At 51.1% G+C, this 17,260-nt stretch overlaps 2 protein-coding genes across 7 annotated transcripts in view; one reads left to right on the forward strand and one right to left on the reverse strand.

Moving 5' to 3' along the window:
- Positions 1 to 9,074, forward strand: part of LOC102458302 (non-structural maintenance of chromosomes element 3 homolog) — a 43,521-nt gene extending 34,447 nt beyond the window's left edge. The window contains exon 10 of one of the 6 annotated variants that reach the window (XR_012898033.1): positions 7,571 to 9,074. The gene's annotated coding sequence lies outside the window, so the exon portion shown is untranslated. The other 5 variants (XR_012898036.1, XM_075911385.1, XM_075911384.1 and 2 more) reach the window with 5 other exon arrangements.
- LOC142820990 (uncharacterized) overlaps positions 1 to 16,711 on the reverse strand; it is a 37,739-nt gene extending 21,028 nt beyond the window's left edge. The window contains exon 1 of the mRNA XM_075911388.1: positions 16,395 to 16,711. Coding sequence (XP_075767503.1) covers positions 16,395 to 16,433 — 39 coding nt within the window. The 5' untranslated portion in view covers positions 16,434 to 16,711. The remainder of the gene's footprint in view (positions 1 to 16,394) is intronic.
- Positions 16,712 to 17,260: the final 549 nt, after the last annotated feature.

Here is a 17,260-nt window from a genome sequence, read left to right on the forward strand (position 1 = left end):
TCTCTTTAACAATCTCACTCTCAACTTTTTCTTTCTTTTATTAATACACCTTGGGTGTGTCTAGATTGGCAAGATTTTGCGCAAAGCTGTCTACTTGCCAGCAGCCGCTTGAATTTGTGCAAGAGCACTGACATGCTAATGTAAGAATTCAGTGCTTCTTGCGCAAACATTTTGACACTCCCGCTCAGGGATAAGGCCTCTTGTGCAAGAATACTTGCGCAAGAGGGCCAGTGTAGACAGGCACCTTAATTTTTTGCGCAAGAAAGCCCGATGGCTAAAATGGAGCTTTCTTGCGCAAAAGTGCGTCTATACTGGGCATGGATGCTTTTGCGCAAAAGCACTTTTTGCGCAAAAGCATCCGTGCCAAGCTAGATGCTCTTTTGCGGAAATACTTTTAATGGAAAAACGTTTCCATTAAAAGTATTTCCACAAAATCATGCCAGTCTATACGCAGCCCGTTAGATTTTAGATTCTAAAGGATTGGCCTTGTGGGTAAGATCTAAATTATAAATTGGCCTAGAACTGTGCCTGGTCCTTGGGACCAGGAAGATTGGTTCGGAGTTGGTGAGTTAGGGTTTTCCAACCTCTCACCTGTGTGTGAGGCCTGGATCTGCTTGTGGCACAGGGAAGCTGGGATGTGTGACATAGTGGGTGGTGATGTCTGCTCTGTAACCCGGGGTGCCCCTGAGCAGTGATGTGTGATTCTCACTGACTCATGCACATGTGGATTGGCCCAGACACCTAGTTCCAGCTTGAGCAGATAACAAGTCTCTTCCCAGAGGGAGAGACAAAGGAAGGGAAGTGGAGACGCCACCTGGCTGGGGGACAGGATCTGGGAGCGAGGCAGTTTCTGGCTGGGAAACATGAAAGGAACAGTAAGCTGAGTGCTGAGGGGCGATGGATCCCCTAACCTAAGGGGTCTGAGGCACCCTGGCCCTGACTCCTATAACCACATCACGTCTGTGCTGTGCTGTATCCTGGAGAAGCAATAAACTCCCTCCATTCTACGGGGGGTGCAGGATCGGGGAGTCTGTTCTGGCTGGAACGGGGGGTGCAGGATCGGGGGGAATCCCAATGTGCCGTCACAGTGTCTGAGGGGTTTTGCTGGTGAAGCTTCCCGCTGGCCTGATTGGCAACTGAAGCACTCTGTGTAATTGGCATGGGGCCTTAGTTGAGGGCAGTAAGTAGCCCTGGTTTTGAGCAATTCACCCTGAGCTGATGCCCTCAGCAGTGCCAAGACCCGGCCTGGTGTATGACAGTGGTGTATTCAGCAGGATGCATAGAACCTGGTCAATTAAGCTTTGGCTCAGGACCGCACACTGTTCTAAATTTGATTTTGAAACTGAGCGTTTGGTTGGTTAAAGGGGCAGTTATAATGAATCAACAACAGTATGAAGGCCTTGGCAAAGAGACTCTGCAAAATTAATGCTCTACAAGAAATTTACTTAGGACTCTCTCTGTATATCAGTCATTGTACTACACAGATGTGCAAGGGATTTGTTGAATCCCCATGTATTCAATAGTCTAGTAGAATGTGCATGTACTTATTAATTATGTTTTATCCCAGGCTTCCCAGAAGAAATCACAGGCAGTGGGGCCAGAAGCTGTCCAGCACCTTCTGTGTTTTGGGGGGGTGTCATAACCAGGAGGGCTGACCAGCACCTTGGGACTAAAGGGTTAACTATATCTCCTGTCCCTAGCCAGGTATCTGGTTAGCCAATTGCAATGCAAGTAGGGATTTCAAACTGGGACAAAATAATTTTTATTTTGTCCCTTCTTTGAGTCAGTGCGGTTTCTTCTGCAGTTCTGCAGAAAAGGACCTGGGGGTTACAGTGGATGAGAAGCTGGATATGAGTCAACAGGGTGCCCTTGTAGCCAAGAAGGCTAATGGCATATTAGGGTGCATTAGGAGGAGCGTTGCCAGCAGATCTAGAGAAGTGATTATTCCCCTTTATTCAGCTCTTGTGAGGCCACATCTGGAGTATTGTGTCCAGTTCTGGGCCCCCCACTTCAAAAAGAATATGGACGCATTGGAGAGTTTCCAGTGGAGGGCAACCAAAATGATTAGGGGGCTGAAGCATATGACCTATGGAGAGGCTGAGGGCAGGGCCAGCTTTAGGAAGTGCGGGGCCCAATTCGAACAATTTCGACGGGGCCCCGCAGCAATTTTGGTTGAACAAACAAACAAAAAAAAGGCACAAAAAATACCCCAACACACCCACACCCACACCAAAACCCTGTGCTAAACTTACCTCCTCCTCTGGGGCCAGCAGGGGTGGCAGATTTGTATAATTTTTGGTGGTGCCCTATTAGCCAGACCCCCTGACCGCTGTTAACCACACCCCGACCCCCATTAGCCACACCCCCTGATCCCCATTAACCAGGCCTCTGCAGGTAATACGCTCAGGGCAAGATGGACACAAGACCAGAAGTGTCATGTCATCCCTCTCAAAGGACTTTTCCCACCATTCTCCTACCAATAATGATTAGTTTGGCCCCCACCAAACGCCCCTCATGCAACTATCTTGCAATTGCATTAACCCAATATGTGTGACATTAACTCGGGGGCAGAGAGGCTGGGGGAAGTGTTCCCTCTAAGGCTATGTCTACACTCGCAGCTTCTTGTGCAAGAACCTACAGAGCAGCCACACTGCCTGCCTGCTCTTGCGCAAGGAAATTTACAGTACAGCGTGGTAAGAGAGGGTGTCGTGTGCAAGAGCTACGATCTTTTCTAACAGGTGTAAGCTCTCTTGCGAAAGAGGGCAGTGTGGATGCTCAGCAGGGATTTCTTATGCAAGAAACCCCTATGGCTAAAATGGCCATTGGAGATTTCTTGCGCAAGAGAGCATCCACACCGCCATGGATGCTCTTGCGCAAAAGCACAGCTCGCACATGGCAGTGTAAACGTGTTCTTGCGCAAGACTTCTTGCACAAGAAACTAAGCAGGTAATTAAGGAAATCGTATGCAAACACTTGGAAAGTAATAAAATGATAGGGAATAGCCAGCATGGGTTTGTGAAGAACAAGTCATGCCAAACTAATCTGATAGCTTTCTTTGAAAAGATAACGAGCCTTGTGGATAAGGGAGAAGCGGTGGATGTCATATACCTAGACTTTAGTAAGGCATTTGATACGGTCTCGCATGATATTCTTATTGATAAACTAGGCAAATATAACTTAGATAGGGCCACGATAAGGTGGGTGCATAATTGGCTGGATAACCGTAGTCAGAGAGTTGTTGTTAACGGTTCTAAATCCTGCTGGAAAGGGATAACAAGTGGAGTTCCTCAAGGGTCTGTTTTGGGACCCGTACTATTCAATATCTTCATCAATGATGTAGATATTGGGATAGAGAGTACTCTTATTAAGTTTGCAGATGATACCAAACTGGGTGGGGTTGCAACTTCTTTGGAGGATAGGGACATAATTCAAAATGACCTTAGCAAGTTAGAGAAATGGTCAGAGGTAAACAGGATGAGGTTTAATAAGGAGAAATGCAGAGTGCTCCACTTAGGAAGGAACAATCAGTTCCATACATACAAGATGGGAAGCGACTGTCTAGGAAGGAGCATGGCGGAAAGGGATCTAGGGGTCATAGTGGACCACAAGTTGAATATGAGTCAACAGTGTGATGCTGTTGCAAAAAAAGCAAATATGATTCTAGGTTGTATCAACAGGTGTGTTGTAAGCAAAACTTGTGAAGTCATTCTGCCGCTCTATTCTGCACTAGTTAGGCCTCAGCTGGAGTACTGTGTCCAGTTCTGGGCGCCACATTTCAAGAAAGATGTGGAGAAATTGGAAAGGGTACAGAGAAGAGCGACAAGAATGATTAAAGGTTTAGAGAACATGACCTATGAAGCCAGGCTTCATGAACTGGGCTTGTTTAGTTTGGAAAAAAGAAGATTAAGGGGGGACATGATAGCGGTTTTCAAATATCTAAAAGGGTGTCACAAGGAGGAAGGCGAAAATTTGTTCCTCTTGGTTTCTGAGGACAGGACAAGGAGTAATGGGCTTAAAGTGCAGCAGGGGAGGTTTAGATTGGACATTAGGAAAAAATTCCTAACTGTCAGGGTGGTCAAATATTGGAATAAATTGCCAAGGGAGGTGGTGGAATCTCCCTCTCTGGAGATATTTAAGAACAGGTTAGATAGACATGTCAGGGATGGTGTAGACGGAGCTTGATCCTGCCTTGAGGGCGGGGGGCTGGACTCGATGACCTCTCGAGGTCCCTTCCAGTCCTATTATTCTATGATTCTATGATTCTATAAGGAAAAAGCCCTCTTGCGCAAATGCTTTTGCGCAAGAGGGCCAGTGTAGACAGCTAAAAACTGTTTTGCGCAAAAAAGCCCCGATGGCAAAAATGGCGATCGGAGCTTTCTTGCACAAAACCGCGTCTACATTGGCATGGACGCTTTTCCGCAAAAAGTGCTTTTGTGCAAAAGCGTCCGTGCCAATCTAGGTGCTCTTTTCTGCAAATGCTTTTAACGGAAAAACTTTTCTGTTAAAAGCATTTGCGGAAAATCATAGAATCATAGAACTGGAAGAGACCTCAGAAAGTCATGAAGTCCAGCCCCCTGCTCTAGGCAGGACCAATTCCAACTAAATCAACCCGGTCAGGGCTTTTTCAAGCCAAGACTTAAACACCTCTAGGGATGGAGACTCCACTACTTCTCTAGGTAACCCATCCCAGTGCTTCACCACCCTCCTAGTGAAATAGTTTTTCCTAATATCCAACCTGGACCTCTCCCACCGCAACTTGAGCCCATTGCTCCTTGTTCTGTCATCTGTCACTACTGAGAACAGCCTCTCTCCAGCCTCTTTGGAACGTCCCTTCAGGAAGTTGAAGGCTGCTATCAAATCCCCCCTCACTCTTCACTTCTGCAGACTAAACAGACCCAAGTCCCTCAGCCTCTCCTCATAAGTCATATGCTCCAGCCCCCCTAATCATTTTGGTTGACCTCCGCTGGACCCTCTCCAATGCGTCCACATCCTTTTTGTAGTGGGGGGCCCAGAACTGGACACAATACTCCAGATGTGGCCTCACCAAAGCCGAATAAAGGGGAATAATGACATCTCTGGATCTGCTGGCAATGCTCCTCTTAATGCAACCTAATATGCCATTAGCCTTCTTGGCTACAAGGGCACACTGTTGACTCATATCTAGCTTCTCATCCACTGTAACCCCCAGGTCCCTTTCTGCAGAACTACTACTTAACCAGTTGGTCCCCAGCTTGTAACTATGCTTGGGATTCTTCCGTCCCAAGTGCAGGACTGTACACTTGTCCATGTTGAACCTCATCAGATTTCTTGTGGCCCAATCCTCCAATTTGTCTAAGTCATTCTGGACCCTATCTCTGTCCTCCAGCATATCTACCTCTCCCCCCAGCTTAGTATCATCTGCAAACTTGCTGAGGGTGCAAACCAGGTCATTAATAAAGATATTGAACAAAACCGGTCCTAGAACCGAACCTTGAGGCACTCCGCTAGAAACCGACCGCCATCCTGACATCGAACCGTTGATCACTACCCGCTGGGCCCAGCCTTCTAGCCATCTTTCTATAGCCATCTTTCTATCCATCTTACTGTCCATTTATCCAATCCACATTCCCTTAACTTGCTGGCAAGAATATTATGGGAGATGGTATCAAAAGCCTTGCTAAAGTCAAGGTATTTCACATCCACTGACTTTCCCATGTCCACCGAGCCAGTTACCTCATCATAGAAGCTAATCAGATTGGTCGGCCATGACTTGCCCTTTGTGAATCCATGCTGACTATTCCTAATCACTTTCCTCTCATCCAAGTGCCTCAAAATGGATTCCTTAAGGATCCCTTCCATGATTTTTCCAGGAACCGAGGTAAGACTATAGTTCCCTGGACCATCCTTCTTCCCTTTTTTCAAGATGGGCACTACATTTGCCTTTTTCCAATCATCCGGGATCTCCCCCAATCTCCTCGACTTTTCAAAGATAATGGCCAAAGGCTCCTCAATGACATTTGCCAACTCCCTCAGTACCCTTGGATGCACTAAGTCCGGACCCATAGGTTTATGTACATTTAGCTTTTCTAAATAGTTCCTAACCTGTTCTTTACCCACCAAGGGCTGTCCATCTTCATCCCATCTTGCGTTACTTAGCGCAGAAGTCGACCTTGTCCGTGAATACAGAGGCAAAGAAAGCATTGAGTACTTCAGCTTTCCCCACATCATCTGTCACTAGGTTACCTCCTTCATCCAGTAGGGACCCTACACCCTTTCTGATCACCTTCTTCTTGTTAACATGCCTGTAGAAACCTTTCTTGTTCTCCTTCACATCCTTAAAGGGGCCATGCTGGGTTATTTATTTAGTTATTTATTTTGTTCAACAACTTTGGTCTCCCCCCTCCCTTTTTTCCCCCTCAACAGAAATTTTTTTCCCGTTTTTTTTTGGGGGGGGGGGGGGGGGGTTCAGTATTTTTGTTTAAACCATCTGGCAACCTTACCTGTCTCTCTCTTCTCACATTTACTTCCAGACTTCTTGTCCACATCTATTCTGCCCCCAACAATCTTCTGTTCACTGAATTTTTTGAAACCTTGCACTTTTAAAGAGAGGTAAGGGATTGACTCTGTGTACAGAAATTTGCAGAGGGACAATAGGATTGAGGTCTGTTATTTCTCATCGCTATTTATTATTTATTTATTTAAAATCCATGCTTATTAACAGCAAAAATGTTATTTCTGGATACACAAATGCCCAGTTTGAGAACTCCAAAACGAAGCCTCTCTCATGGTATCTAGAGACTGAGCACTGAGTCCCACTGGGTAGATAAAGAGTAATCTCAATACCCTATACAGACGCCTCTGGAGCTCCATAAGATTAAGTTCCAATAGTTCATGGATTAGGGAACCATTTACCAAACTTTTCTTAAACATCACATGAATATTATCACCAAGATGTGGGGAGTCACTGGGCCCTGCACCCCCTTCCGCAGTCAGATGACTCAACCAGCAAGTAGAACAGAAGGTTTATTAGTTTACAGGGATACAGCCCAGAGCAGACTTGTCAGCACAGAAACCAGAAGCCGTCAGTACAATCCATATTGGGAAGAGAAGGCTCAGAGCCAAGGGCCCCGACCACCCTCCATACACCCCCTGCAGCCAGCTGTCACGTTGCTGAATTGGAGGGAAGCAGCCAGATCGCTGCTGCACCCCTAGGTGGGGGTGTTGGCCCCAGAAATTGGTGCGGGGGGAGCCATGTGGGGTATTGAATGGGAGATTGTTTGTTGATCTTATGTACACTATTTATGTGAATGTATAATGTCTGTGTGTGTAGGTAGGAATCTGTAATCTGTGTGGAAGCTGAATATTTCTGTGAATGTGGTTAAGCATGGCTATGGACAGGCTGAGTAGCAAAGCCCTGTGGAACAATGACTTTCAATAGGCTATGGACACACCCAAAGAATGGGATTTGTCACCTGAGGGCAGCCAGCAGGGAACATAGAGATTGGCCTCTGACCAGGTGACTTGCTGCATACAAGAAGAGGCCAGGAAGGGGATAAAAGAGGCCATGTGGTCGATGCCATTTTGTTCTCAGCTCAGCACTTCATCCCAGAGGCAGCACTGCAGGGATTGAAGAGCCCGGAAGACCTGTGAACCCATCCTGATCGTAGGATGTGCAATAAGAACTTTTAAACCAGCAGCTGCAACATCTCTGCTAGAGCCTGCATCGAGGACTGGTAGATTCGGTGCATGTAACGTACTGTACTTTAATAACCTTACTCTCAGGCTTTTCTTTCTTGTAATAATAAACCTTTAGATATAGATTCTAAAGGATTGGCCCAGCGTGATTTGTGGGTAAGATCCAGAGGGTAAATTGACCAGGGATCTGTGGCTGGTTTCTTGGAACCGGACAGAACTTGTACTTGTACTTGGGTGCTAGGACCCCCCACCCGTGTGTAGGCCCGGGGCCATCTGGGGCACGGATATTGCTGGGGTGTCGGAGGGGTTTTGCTCGTGAGGCTTCAGGCAGGCTGCTGAAGCGTTCTGTGAGACTGGTTTGTGGCCTGTTTGGAGAGGTACCCAGTCAGGGGCTGTAAGGAGCCCCGGATTTGAGCAATTCACCCTGAGCGGACGCCCTCAGCTGTGCCCAGACACGGCCCGGTCCGTCACACCAGCACTGCCTCAAGCCTTTGTCTAGCTCCCCACTTGGTTACACCCCCCCCCTTGGCTCAGGTTACAGAAAGCATCAGCCATTGTGTGTATGGGGGAGGCTGTCACGCTGAAGTTCCCATCCCCATCTTGCTGTTGGTGCAGTGCCCAGGAAAACTGAGGCACACACAGGGTACTACAGATCAGCAGAAATCACAAGCTTGGAGTGTGGTGGGGTGCGGTGTCCATGACCATTTTGCCCCACAGCAATTCATAAGCCTCCATGAACTCACTGATTCCTTTTGGAACCCAGTTGTACTTTTAGTCTTACAACATCCCCTGGCATGAGTTGAGTTGCCTTGCCTAGGTTGACTGGGCCTTGTGTGAAGCAGCTCTCCTTTTGGTTCCTTGCAAGTTGCTGCCTGTTAATTTCATCGGCTGACGCCTGGTTCTTGTGTTACATGAACAGGCAAACAGCATTTCCCTAGTCACTTTTCCGGAATCAGCCATGATTTTGTAGACCTCTTTCCTATCCTCTCTACCCCCACCCCTTTCCAAGCTGAAAGGACCAGACCAGGCCCAGTGAGGATGTTTGGGTGCAATGAGGGATGGGGGATTAAGGGAGCAACTGCCCCGGCAACCCAGCGATTCAAAAAGGGCTGCAGTAGCAGTACCAGAGAGAGCCCCAGACCAGAGGCGTAGCGAAGGGGGGGCATTTGCCCCCGGGTGCCGCCAGGGGGGCACCAGGCTGGGCTGGGAGCGAAGCGCACGCTGCTCTGGTCCTCATGATGCTTTTGAACAGAGACCGAGAGTTGGCTAAGTGCTCCTGGAACTCTACACGCTGCGAGCTGAGGCAGCAGGGCCAGGTGGAAGCAACGGCCACTTTAAAGGTTAGAATCCCTTACCCGGCTGTTCCGTTCCTCCTGTGCCTGGCTGGGGGGTGCTTCTGGCACTGGGGGGGGGGGGGCTCATTCAGATGGGGGCTCTGGGGAGTCTGGCTCAGGGGCAGGGGTGAGTGCATTGGGATGGGGGCACTGTGGGGGGCTGGCTCGGGGAGGGGTGAGTGCATTGGGATGGGGGGACGCTGGTGAGGGGCTGGCTCTGGGGGATTACTTATTTTTTTTAAATAAAAGATACTTTATAACAAAAGGAAAAACTTTAAAAAATAATAATCTGGTTACATTTTAAAGACTAACAAACATATAGATCAGGCATGTCAAACTTGAAGCCCACTGAGGGCCACAGATGAAAACTGATAGCTTTCAGGGACACCAAAGAAAATGTACTTCCATTGAAAAGTTGTAATTATTTATTATTATAGATTATGTTTTAGGCATATTTTATAATATTTTTATAATTATAATATAATTAATATAGTTTATAATCTAACATTATAGATTATGTTTTAGGTATATTGTATAATATTTTTCAGGTCTTGTTTTAATATAATACAATAATTTGATGTGTTACATTGTTATTTACTCATAAAATAATTTTTAACTGAAATATAAATTTAAGGTACTTTAAAATTTTGTATTGTTGAAATAAAAACAAGTATAGACCATGGTCAATCAAATAGAACAGGCTTCAGTGAAAATTTCAGATACTTTGTAAGTTGAGATTTTGCATAAACATATAATTATTCGTACAATTGCAAAAAATTGACATATATTTGATATAAAAGTAATATATGTTTTGTGATTTTATTTGGAAATAAATAAATAAAAACCAAAAAATTAACAAAATATCGCCCTCCACTGCCCCAGAGCCAGGCACTCCCATATCCCCGTTCTAACCCAATTCCCCTCTGTTCCCCCAGAGAACTCCCCTCTAACCCTATACCTCCTCCCTCCCCCAGACCCAGGCACTCCCAGCCCCACCCCCCCATATCTAATGCCTGGGTCCCAGAGCCAGTGTTGCTGCTGCCCCACATTTCTTCCTCAGGCGCTGGGGAGGTGTGAGCACGGCAGCCAGCTGTGAGCAGGCACTTGATGCCTGTGCAGAACAGCCCAGCCGTGATCTGCACTTGGCCACGTGCTCTGAGCGACCAGTGGGCCGCAATTTATTCTTTTATAAAATGTTGTGGAAGGCCACAAAAAAACAGAAGCCTGTTTGACATGCCTGATGTAGACGGTATCATGAGCTGTTGTGGGCACAACCCACTTCCACCCACGAAAGCTCATGATACCATCTACATAAAGGGTGGGCAATAATTTTTGCCCGGGGGCCACTTCACAAATTTTTGAAGTAGCCCTGGGTCACCACAGAAGGGGCGGGGACTAAACAGGAAGGGGTGGGGCTACCCAGACCATGACTGGTCTAGGGTCAGGGAGCCCCTTTGCCTCCTTCCCACTAGGCACCCATGTCTCTGGTAGGACAGGAGGCTTCGTGCGTTTCCCCACCCACAGGCCAATCCAGACTTGAGGGCGGGAGAGCGCGGGAAGCCTCCTGCCTTGCGAGGAGTACGTGGTGCTTGGAAGTGCCGTGTGCTGCTCGCTGGGTGGGGGCAGAGCAGAGAAAGCTTCACGTGCTCTCCCGCCTCAAGCCCTAATTGGCCTGGGGGTGCGGGAGCAGCAGGGCCTCCGCAGAGCGGATCTGACCCATGGAGGCCCTTTTGCCTACCTCTGACCCACATGGTTTGTTAGTCTTTGCTACTAGACTGGTTGGTTGGTTTTTAAGTTTTTCCTGTTACAGACTAACTCAGCTCCCCCTCTGAAGCTTATACAAAAGTTTCTATCATTTTCCATCCTTTTTGCCTCCCTTTTTCCTTTAGTGAGATGGGCAGGCAGGAGTTTTGGTAAAAACGTATCAGACATACACACAGTGCCAGCTCTGCCTCAGCTGGGGCTGGATAATCAGAACCACAATTCCAAAGGAGTTGGCATCACTGAGGTGATAGATCTCCCCACGTTTTGTTGCCAATTTTCCATCTCTGAGTCCTAGCAGAGACTTGGGATTCACGTGGCTTTCTCTTCCACGTGTTCGGATGCTGTGACTGCGAGTGCCTGGAGAGGCAGGCTGCTCAAGGCAAGGCTGGCCTTGAATCTTGGTATCTATGGCTTCAGTTGAGTGGCTTGTGTGAAACTGGAAGAGCAGCTCAGAGAGAGAGACGTCTCCCTAGACTAGCTGCCAGCAACTGGTGCCCAAGGTGAACCGTGCAATGGGCACCCCCTCCCCCAACGGCAGGTATCGACTGAGGGGTTTGGTTCTGTGCTGGGGAGAGGGGGGCTGGGGATGGAGTTCTGTTGACTGGGGGCCAAGGGGCTGGGGATGGGGGAGAGGTAACAGGGTGCCGGGCTGGGGAGAGAGTCCCCTGCACCTGCCTCCTCCCAAGGTCCCACTCCCCCAAAGAGAAGCCGGCATGCGCCTCTCCCGTGGCAACCCCCCCTCCCGCGGGGCAGGGGAAACCCCCCCACATTACTTCTCCCCCAGGGCTGACCCCCTCCCGCAGCACAAGGAAACCCCCCCCACTTTCCTCCTCCCCTGGGGCCAACCCCTCCCCCCGCGGCACAGGGGAAACCCCCCGCATTCCTCCTCCCCTGGGGCCAACCCCCCCCTCGCGGGGCAGGGGAACCCCCCCATGTTACTTCTCCCCCTGGGCTGACCCCCTCCTGCAGCACAGGGGAACCCCCCCACATTCCTTCTCCCCTGGGGCCTTCCCCCCCCCCCGCGGCACAGGGGAACCCCCCCCACATTCCTTCTCCCCTGGGGCCTTCCCCCCCCCCGCGGCACAGGGGAACCCCCCCGCGTTCCTCTCCCCCCCAGGGCCGACCCCTCACCTCCCCTCCCGTGGCACAGGGGAAACCACCCCACGGACTTACCCCCCTCCTGGCAGCAGGGAAGCCGTGCTCCAGGTAAGGCACCGGAAAGGGAATGGGAAATGGAAGGAGCAGGGTTTGGAATTTGGCGCCCCATGTAACTTGGCACCCTAGGTGGCTGCCTAGTTTGCCTATAGGCACGGACCGCCCCTGCCTCTCTCCTTTACTTAAGGAGAGAATCTCATGGCAGCCTGAAGGAAAAAGTCCTCATGGCAGACAAAGCCAGGCTTGTAGGGTATCCTCAGCCTTAGGCTCCTTATTGCTTCAAGTGCCTTCAAGAAAGCAAGGCTGTGTGTTGTGTGTGAGTTTTATTTAAGTTTTTCGGAGTGTTATTTCAACAGGTAAGTTAATCACTAAGGGTACGTCTACACTACAACGTTAATTCGAACTAAGCTAATTCGAACTAACGCGTCTAGAACTAAAAACTAGTTCGAATTAGCGTTTTGCTAATTCGAACTAGCAAGTCCACATTGAGTGGACTCTGAACAGGGCTTAAGGATGGCCGGAAGCAGTGCCAGCAGGGCATCAGAGGAGGACTTAGAGCGTGGAGATGCTGTCTCAGGCTAGCCGAGGGCTGCGCTTAAAGGGTCCCGACCCCCACCCCGGACAGACAGTTCTCAGGGGTGCCCCGCTTGCAAAGAAGTTCTGGCTTGGATTGCCCGGAGTGCCCACACTGGGCACATCACACCACTCGGCCATCAGCCCGGCTGCACTTGCTGCAGGCTGCCATCTGGGGAGAGGGGGCAATCGGGGGGCTGCAGGAGAGCTTCCACCCCCAGAAGCCCGCAGAGCCAGCCCAGTCCTCCCCATCGGGGGCTCGTACCCGATTCCTCCCTCAGCTCCTTCCACTTACCCTTCCCTAGCCCCCCTTCTTATTGATGTACAAAATAAAGATAACGTTTCTTCCAACATTGACTCTGTCTTTATTGAACAAAACTGGGGGAGACTGGGAAAAGGAGGTGGGAGAAGGGAAGAGAAAGGCTGGGAGAGGGGAGGGCAACTAACATGATCAGGGGTTGGGAACAGGTCCCAGATGAAGAAAGGCTACAGAGACTGGGACTGTTCAGCTTAGAAAAGAGGAGATGGAGCGGGGACAGGATAGAGGTCTCTAAAAGCAGGGGTTGGGTGGAGAGGGTGCATTCAGAAAAGTTCTTCCTGAGTCCCCCTAAAGAAGGACTAGAGGACACCAAAGGAAAGGAATGGGTAGCAGGCTTGAAACTAGTAAGAGAAAGTTGTTCTTCTTGACAAAGCAAATAGTTAACCTGTGGAACTCCTTGCTGCAGGAGGCTGTGAAGGCTACAACTAGAACAGAGTTGAAAGGGAAGTGAGATCAAGTCATGGAGGTTGGGTCCATGGAGTGGTATTAGCCAGGGGGTAGGAGTGGTGTCCCTGCCCGAAGTTTGTGGAAGACTGGAGAGGGATGGCACGAGACAAATGGCTTGGTCACTGTCTTCGGTCCATCCCCTCCAGGGTCCCTAGGGTTGGCCGCTGTCGGCAGACAGGCTACTGGGCTAGATGGACCTTTGGTCTGACCCAGGACGGCCATTGTAAGCTCAGGGCTCAGGGTCAGGGGTCTCAGTGGACCCCCTTGATTCTCTTGCACACCTGTTCCTGGGTGGCCAGGCTGGCAGCTCTCCTGCCCTAGCCGGCCACTTTCCTGTGCCTATTGCGGTGATCGTGGACGAGGTCCACGATGTCCGCATTAGCCCAGGAAGGTGCCCGCCTCTTGCGGTCCCGGGCAAGCTCCCGGGAGCCGCCAGCCTGGTCCCGGGAAGAGGGGGTGGGCTGGGGGACATCGGGTGGGTGGCTCTGTGCCGTGCCAGGTGCAGGGTCTGCTGGCTGGGTGCTGGCAGGCTTGCACCTGGCACGGGCACCGTAGCCAGCCCGTGCCCCTTTAACGGGGCCGGGGCCGGGAAGGGGGCATAGAGTTTCCCTGGTGTTGGCCAGAGTGGCCACCAGGGAAACCTGGGGAGGGCTAGCCTCCCACTAGTTCGAATTAAGAGGCTACACACCCCTTAATTCGAACTAGCTAGTTCGAACTAGGCTTAATCCTCGTAAAATGAGATTTTCCTAGTTCGAACTAAGCGCTCCGCTAGTTCGATTCAAATTCGAACTAACGGAGCGCTAGTGTAGCGCCTATTAAAGTTAGTTCGAACTAACGTCCGTTAGTACAAACTAACTTTGTAGTGTAGACATACCCTTACATTGATAACTCTCATGTAGTTTTTTGCGGTGCAATAATGTGAAAAACAATTAGGTTAACCAGGTAAGTAAATGGGCAGTTAGGAAACATTACAGATTGCTTATAATACATTTATTAGCGATCTTGTTAGTTATGTAGCACTTTAAAGACTTTTTTTCTTTTTGTTTTACCAAGATACAACTAACACGGCTATCTCTCTATTACAATAAATTTGATATGCTCAAAATCTTGTTGACTTTTATTCATGAAGGCAATGTGTTACTCATTTGCTATAACAGTGGTTTTAAATGCTTGAATGAAATATAGCGATGAAATTCATATTTAGGTTTTATAACATTAACTTTGCTCATGTTTTATAAACCTTACATGTAAGTATTTGACATTTTTTATGTAAAAGACATGAACCTAATGAGAACGGGATATGAACAAATTAAAGAGAAAAAAATATTTAACAGAATGCAAACCACAAAACTATATATATATATATATATATATACACACACACACACACACACAGGCAGTCCCCGAGTGACGCGGATCCGATTTATGTCGGATCCGCAGTTACGAACGGAGCTTTTCTCGCGGCGGGACGTCCAGATGCGCTGCAGTCCCGCCGCCCCCGTCCTCTTGGGTGAGGAAATCTGCTCCACGTCTCCCTGGTCTGCTGGGGGGGAAGGCCCCCCCAGCGGACTAGGGAGACGGAGCAAAGCCGTGGAGGATGCGGGCGGTCCAGCCACCCGAGTCTCCCTGGTCTGCTGGGGGGGGGGGTGCAGCTAGTGCCCCCCATTCCCTCCCCAGCAGACCAGGCTTTTCTTGCATACGCCTGGGGCAGAGCAGCTGGGGCGCTGCCGGTTGGTCCCGTAGCGCCGCTCCTCAGCGCTACTGTACCAACCCGGCAGCACCCCAGCTGCTCTGCCCCAGGCATCCTGATTCAGCCGCTGCTGGTCAGTTTCAGCAGTGGCTGAATCAGGACGCCTGGGGCAGAGCAGCTGGGGTGCTGCTGGGTTGCTCCAGTAGCACCGAGGAGCGGCGCTACTGGACCAAGCCAGCAGCACCCCAGCTGCTCTGCCCTAGGCGTCCCCAAGTCAGCCGCTGCTGAAACCGACCAGGGGCTGACTACAGGAAGCCTGAGGCAGAGTTGCTCTGCCCCGGGCTTCCTGGAATCAGCCGCTGATCAGTTTCAGCAGCAGCTGACTTGGGGACGCCTGGGTTTCTTAAGTTGAATCCGTATGTAAGTCAGAACTGGCATCCAGATTCAGCTGCTGTTGAAACTGATCAGTTTCAGCAGCGGCTGACGCCAGTTCCGACTTACATACAGATTCAACTTAAGAACAAACCTCCAGTCCCTATCTTGTACGTGCCTGTATATGTCTGTAGTTAGTAAAATAAGTAATTCATTAAACAATAAATACCCTAAGAGGTGGATTATTTACAGTGGCGTAGTGAGGAGGGTGCAGGGGAGGGCAAGTGGCCCCTGGGTGCCACACTAGTGAGGTGCCAGTATAGTTCCCCTACACTCCCCCTGTCATCCCTCTGCTCACCTGCTCCTCCACTGCCTGCCACCACCCGCTGGAGCTACCTCCTCCCCGCCTCTGTCCCAGCCCCACTCCCTCCACCTCTGCCAAAGGGTTAGTGCTGTGGGACCCAGCCCCAAGCTGGAGGGGCTCAGGTAAGATGCAGTACAAGCTGCCCCCACTCCTCCCAGGGTCGAGCTCAGCTACGCGCCAGGTTTGGGGCCCCAGCATTTGGCTGGCGGGCGGGGGCAGAGGGGGCGCCAATTCGCATAACACCCTCGGTTGCCTCTGCCCCAGCCCCCCGACATCACCCTGGGAGCCCGGCCCCACGGCCCCTCTTGGCGCGTCCCTCGCACGGAAGCGGTTCAATTCCTGCATCTGCAGCTCGCCTGGCTCTGGGCCACAGCGGACCCGCGTGTCGGACCAGCTCCCCAGCGCTGAGCGCGGCGCGCAGGGGCAGGCGCCCCCCGGCTTCGCAGGCGGCCTCGCCGCACTGCCCAGCGCATGGCCCGGCCCGAAGGGCGCTGCCGGGGCGCACGCAGCAGCCGCATTCGGAGAACTGCCGCGGGGACCTCGAGATCTCTCCTCCCCAGGCCTCGCTCTGATCCACCAGCCCGACCCGCCCGGTCCCGGGGACTCAGCCTGCGGCCTCTCTCCGCCCGCGGGGAGCTCGCAGCCCCCGGCCCGCTGCAGCCACCGCCGAGCCCTGCCCGCCCCGCGCTGCGCAGGACCCACCTCGCTGCCCCGCTGCCTGCGGCTCCTCGCCCCGGCCATAGCTCCTCTGCCGGCACAAAGGGCTGCCGGGCTGGGCTGGGGGGGCGGCTCCCCTTCGGGTTGGCTCGGCTGCGGGCGGGGCCTTCGCAGGGGGGTTGTGACTCTCGGTGGCTCCAGCCCCAGCTCCTCAACCTGGAGGGCGCCAGAAGAGCGAGGCCCAGGCAGGGGATGGGGGTGTCAGGATCCCCGGGGTCAGTCCCCCAGCGCCACTGCCAGGTCGGGTTCCAGCTGGGAAAGATCCTGAGCTTGCACGTTCCAGATGCGAACGAAGGGGCTGGAGCTGCAGCTGGGAGAACTGCTCCCTATCCATACCCTGCCCCCCTCCATGGAAACCCCTCAGCCCCGTTTCCTCCCTTCCCAATCCACACCCCTTCCACCACACTTCTATCCCGCCAGCTATGGGACTCCTCAAACCCCACGCCCAACCATGTGCTGGCTTCTGCAGAGCTGCCTTCCCCTCGCCGTCTCCCGCAGAGGCAGAAGCCTGAGGGTTGGGGGCAGGCGGGAGCCCCCCTTGCAGTCTCTGATACAGAGGCGGTGTGTGGGTGGAGGGGGGTTGAGTGTAGTCAACATGATTGACAGTCTTATCATTTCTATTCTACAGAGCATCACTTGTTGTGTTGCCCGTCTTGTCCCGCAATCTGTGGAAGTCTTGGGAGAAGTAAGAGCTGTCAAAGCATACATAGTGCATGTGATGTATTTGTGGCATTCTTAAATTGAGGAGTTACTCTTTCCACAAGTTAATGTAGTGGCAGGCCCTCCATCCTTCTTACAGTTTTCAGGTAGAAGTTATTTTGCAAGTTGTCTGAGTTTTATTTCCATGCATA

Source organism: Pelodiscus sinensis, chromosome 29, assembly GCF_049634645.1.
Source record: "Pelodiscus sinensis isolate JC-2024 chromosome 29, ASM4963464v1, whole genome shotgun sequence".
Classification (NCBI taxonomy): Eukaryota; Metazoa; Chordata; order Testudines; family Trionychidae; genus Pelodiscus; species Pelodiscus sinensis.